This window comes from Pseudopodoces humilis, chromosome 1 (genome assembly GCF_049639895.1).
Source record: "Pseudopodoces humilis isolate 2021_Gansu_Grassland_sample_001 chromosome 1, ASM4963989v1, whole genome shotgun sequence".
NCBI classification, from domain to species: Eukaryota; Metazoa; Chordata; class Aves; order Passeriformes; family Paridae; genus Pseudopodoces; species Pseudopodoces humilis.
The window spans coordinates 88255902-88261398 of NC_142200.1; the positions used below are offsets into that span (position 1 = coordinate 88255902).

The window sequence follows — 5497 nt, forward strand, 5'->3', positions numbered from 1 at the left end:
CCCAAAGGTTCCCCTGGTGTGAGCAGGAGCTGGGGGTGAGGTCTGCCATTTGGCTCCTCTGGTTGGAAGTGGAAAGACCTATCCCTCTGTGCTGGGGCCTAGGCTTCGTTTTGAGTTTCTGACAATTCAACTGTTTGTACTGGAGTATCAGTAAGAAAGAAAACAATTTAAAAAGAAGAGAGGTAGAGACAAAAATACCCAACAAACCTGTACAGGGAGTTTCCATAACTTTCTCTTATTTCCTAATTCCCTTCACGTTTTTTCTTCTGTCTGTCACTCTGATGTATTTCCTTTGACCAGCATCTTTCAGCTTCAACAAAAAAGGAGGGAGGAATGTGTTTGTGTGTGGGCATGTGTAATTGCTTACATTCTCCTTGCAAAGTTAGCTGGAGCGAGTTATCTAGATAGGCTGGGAATTATTGAATGCATGCATGTCTCTCATTGAGTTCACTTAGTTTACAGTCTAGGCCTAGCATGTTAACTTCCCAGATTAGAATTTTTATCAGGTGCTTAACACATGAGAAGAACAATCTAATGTATACGCATTATCTTTTTATTGCTCACAGGCAGCTTACAATGTGCTTCGTTTTTGCTAAGCTCCAGCGGCATTTGAAAGGTGAAAATAGCAGCCCGGTGAACTGTGTGCACAGTAGCTCTAAGCGAGGGGCTTTGGCAATGAGGATGGAGTTAGACATTTACTGCAACTAGTTTCAAATCCTCTTTGAATGCAGGAATAATAAGAGAGATCTTTCTTTTTCACATTGACCATTAAGGAACACTTATGCCACTCGCGGTTTTGCATGTTTATTGGAGTTTGCAAAGCAGATCTCCAGTGTTTTGGATGTTAACAAAATGTTGAGGCTAATAACAGAAATCAACTATATTGAGGAAAATTAGTAAACATGTGAATGGAGTGTAATTATATGGCAGGCAGCTTTATGTTAAACAGTGCTTTAAATTAACATGCTTTCTGTCAAAGCAATCATACAGTCAGTATAATTAGGTTACTTTTGCTGCGAGATTAACTGAAACCAAGAAAAAGGAAGAAACTGTTGCTTTCAGATTTCCTGTTAAAATGGAGGGGAGATATTAAGCATATTAATATTACAGAAAGTTTCTCATTAGAAGAACTCGGCTTCATGGTGAACTTTCTGAGCAGACATTTCTAATTACAGTGCTTGTTAGCCCAATTTGTTATCTAGCTAGCTTGGAAGTCACAGCACTGTTAAAATTATCTCTCCTCTTAATTTTTTCCAGACTTGATGAAGGGCAATCCAAACAAGAGCTGGCTTGCATTCACAGGTCTATTACAGAGTGGTGCGAGGCTCATGAGGGAGTGCATTTACCAGTGACAGCTTTTAACCATGGACACATCCTCACGTACGTTGTGCAAGAGATGAGAAATCTGTGTAAACAGATGAACACAATTTTCTTATTCATAGCAGTTGCAGAGTTATCATGAAAGAGGCAAACATTTCATATTTTCCACCAGTTTTCCATATGTCTGATGTCATAATGGCTTCACCAGAATCTGCAACGCTTTGGAGAAAGGATTTATCGCAGCTGCATTTATTTTCCTTTACTTCATGGCTTCAGCATTCATGGAGAGATTGCTTGGCTTCAAGAGGAGGATTCACTTGCCTTTCCATTTGTGGTCCAGTATTACTATTGAATCTCCTGTTTGGAGACAGAGGAGAAGACATTATTGGGATGTGAGGGGGAAGGCATAACAGAGAAGTCCTTTCACACATCAGGCATGAGGAGGATGTGAAACTGGCCCCAGCCTCCCAACATCCCCAGGCAACTCTACCCATTTGGGAGTGGGAGTAAACTGCAAGTGCATGTCTTGGACCAGCTGCTAATGCTAAAGTGTTGCAGAAGTCAAATGAGCCTGGGATGCCCCCAGCAAGTAACAGATTACTCAATGACTGAGGAATTATTTGAAATCTGCCATGGGCCACACCCATTGAGAATAATTGTGCTTTGCCAGTGGGAGAAAGTATCTGTCACCAAGCAAACCTAGCTTGTTGTAAGAATATGTGAAAAGCTTTAAAAGTAAAGCTTGTCTGGAAGGGCAGCAGATGAGTAATCCCTGCACTTTGGATATCTGGGGGATCCTCACATGGCTGGTCAGATCAGCACAGGACCTACTGAAATCCCACAGCTTTCTGAAGCACCAGTTATTGTGCTACTGTGGGGCACCCAGTGTGGCAGTAATCAACTATTTATGGGTACCTTTTCTAACACATTATCTCAGCCTCTCTTCTTCCCCTCTGAGGATCATTCACTCACAGGAAACTCTCCTTTAAATGATCTTTCCTTGTCCGTAGACCTCAGAGGCTCTGAAACACTAATTGCTGTATTGTATTGGTGTGTACTGACCAAATAAATATTTATGGGTGAGGGAAAAAAAAACCCAAACCACAAAGAAAAAAAATTGTCTGGCAGGGCAGGACCAGCATGTTTACCAGCACATGTTAATATCTGGCCTCCATGTGATGAATTCGTAAGCCCTGGTTTGTGAGAGAGGTTCTGATCCAGTCTGCCTCCAGTGGATCACCAGATAAACATATCACTAAAAGTAGGACCTGTGACAAATAGTGCAGGTTTCTTTTACACAGTCAGTCATCTCTGCCTGAGGGATAAACAGCTTTGGGGAGTGACAAAATAGGAAGGACATAAATGTGCCATCACAGGTTTGTGGTACAACTAGGAGGAACGGATGAGTCAAAAGTAAATATCCATATTTAGTTTGCAAACTCTGGGATTTAAATCCAGTAAAATCTGAGTTCCATTCAACATCGGCAATATAGTCAAATTATGGATATAAACATTATTTATATATGATAAATATATATCTATATAATAATATAGATATGCCTTTAATTATTACTGAAAGGAATAGTTAGGCTCTGTACTCTTATTCTTCATTTCTAAAGGTGTGATACAACAAATCCTCTAAAAAGGAATCTCAGTTTAAAAATCCCTTCTGGATACTGTAATAACAAAGGGTGGAACCTGTGTCTGGAGTAATAACTACGGGCAGAACATCAGCATTTTAACATTCAGTCAAAAACTGCTGTTGATAGGCCTGTACCAGTACAATGGTAGCATGGCTTCATACTCCACACAGTTGCCCTTCACATCCCTTCATTTGCCATTTGGGTTTCTGCAATCTCAACAGCTGCTTAGAATAATGACAGCATCAAGAATTCAATCTTATTATAGTATTGCTTTATACTGCACAGATTTGTGAGCTGCCACATAGGCTGGATTTCCCAAGGCTACAGGGTATTAAGGGAGCTTGGTTTCAAAAGCCCATAAATACAAAAATAAAACTCAGGGAAAATAATCAGTTGTGAAAACATGTTACATGATTCTGGAAAATGCATTGAATGCAAAAGTACTTAAAAAAAAAAAAAAAGGAAAAACAGGCTAAAGAGAAGATTGTTGTTTAACTTTATTTCAGCCTTAGGTAAATAGGCTTCAGCAATGTCTTCCTGAGATATTTAAGAGCTCATAGAAGATCTGGAAGAGTGCACCTCTCTCTGCACTGAGCATGAGAAAATTAATCCACCATTATTTTTCTCTTTTTCCTCAGAGCAATGGTTCTTACTGTTGTTGTTCTTCCTTATCACTTGCATTATAATAACCTTAATTTTTGTTTTGCCCTTGACAGTGTTCCTCAGCCAGCTGCTGGCCAAAGCTTTCCCTTCTGGAGGACAGCAAGCATTCAGGTGGGTCTGTTGGAGCTGCTGCACGCTCCAACAATCAGCCTCCTTTCTTCCCGTTTCTTTCCCAAAGGATGGTTCTACCACCTGGGGATAAGCATTTATCTGGGAGAGGCCTTGGGCCCACAAAATCTTGTAAGTGGTTTGCCAGCTGTCCCTCAGGAGGCTTTTCAATCACTGGTGAAGCAAGTAGCTGTTGCTAGCTATAGCTCCTCTCCAGCTGCATTTCAGAGTATTGAAATGAAGCAGATGATGAATGTTATTTTGTTTTTTTTTTTTCAGATGTGTTAGATGGCAGAAAAAAGAAAGTGCTCCATCTTCAAATGCTGGTTTTAGATAAGATAAGAGACCTCACTTGAAAGGTTGCTTTGTCTGATGGGGAGCTCTGATCCAAATTTCTTCCAAGGATCTGATTGTCCCAACAAGAGCAAACCCCAAGCGAGCACTGCTTTGCTTTATTTTTGAGGATTCTAGTTTGACTGGTTGAAGAAACATGAGGTCAGTTGCCTGTGTGATGTTTTCCACCCATCAGGAAGGGGAGAAACTATGACATGGTTCATCTTTGGTACTCAGACCCTGCAGCCGAGTTCTTGGCTGAGGTAAATTTATGGCAGTAAAAGAATCAGCTCATTGTTTCAAATTATCCTCTTTGGAGTTTCTCTATTGCTCAACATTGTCTTGTACTCTAGAAACTCTGGGATTTAAAACAAAAAGAAGTCATTACTGGTACTATTTTCTGTGCCTCTCAGGCTGTGCAGCTGGGTTGCCTTAGTTACCACCAATCCAACTGTGCAAGGGGAGGGAGAGGAGAGGCACATGAGAGATAATACATTTTTAAAACCTCCAATACTGTATGAAACAGTTTGTCTATAAATAATAAAATGAATTAAGGGTCTGGCATCCTGAAAAGGAAAAAAAAGGTTATATTATTCTGCAGCCTAGATTTTCCAGCTCTCAGAAATGATGCTGCATCTCTTCAGTCAAGCACAGGACACAGATTTAACACACTTACTTGCTTGAAGCTGGAAGCTGCCATCTATAGACTTTGGAATAAGTTGGAACTAAATAAATCTTTAAGTGTGGAAAAGAGTAAATATTTATGTAGCTGGTTTTAGGAAAAATAATAATGGCCTGGAGTTATAAGGGAGTGTGGAAGAGCCCATATGAAACATGGTGTGCTGTGGAACAAGCTTCATTAGCAGCCTATGGTCTGCCTCAGGATGTAAGTCCAGAAGGGAGCCAGGCTTGCCACTCTGGTGGAGCTGTTTGTTAATCGCTTCTTGCACCTTTGAATAAACACATCTGGGCAACTGTTCTTCATTCCAGTGGGAAAGAAATGAAAGGAAGCAACAGCCCCAGATTTTTTTCCTTTGGGGAGAATCCTGGTGCCAGCAGCCCAGTCAGAGAACTCTGCCTTGTCAGATCCCACCAGTATCAGGTCTAATTGCTTGGTGGCTTTCAGGTGTTCTTAGACAAGGTGTTTTCAGATGTGCCTATAGGAACCTAGTAGATAACTGCATTAACCTGTAACCCAAACTGCCTTTGGGGAATGAGGAGGAAGCAAAAGAGAGATCAAAAGTGCCCTTCCATGTACTTTGTCATTTGGGGGAGGGAGGAGGTGGGCAGGGTGGAGAGTATGGAAAGATGAAGAGATCTGTCCTCTACCACTACTGATGGCTTTGCCTTACGTGGGGGGTTGGTTTTTGGGTTTTGTTTTGCTTTCTGCAGGATCATTTCCACTGCATCTTCTGCCATATTGTGATGGG

General features: G+C 41.1%; 1 protein-coding gene across 2 annotated transcripts in view; it reads right to left on the bottom strand.

The window, feature by feature from the left end:
* Window positions 1-788: 788 nt before the first annotated feature.
* ADTRP (androgen dependent TFPI regulating protein) overlaps window positions 789-5497 on the bottom strand; it is a 30351-nt gene continuing 25642 nt past the window's right edge. For both annotated transcript variants that reach the window (XM_014254508.2, XM_005525290.3), the window contains one exon: window positions 789-1677. In XM_014254508.2, coding sequence (XP_014109983.2) covers window positions 1593-1677 — 85 coding nt within the window. In that variant the 3' untranslated portion in view covers window positions 789-1592. The remainder of the gene's footprint in view (window positions 1678-5497) is intronic.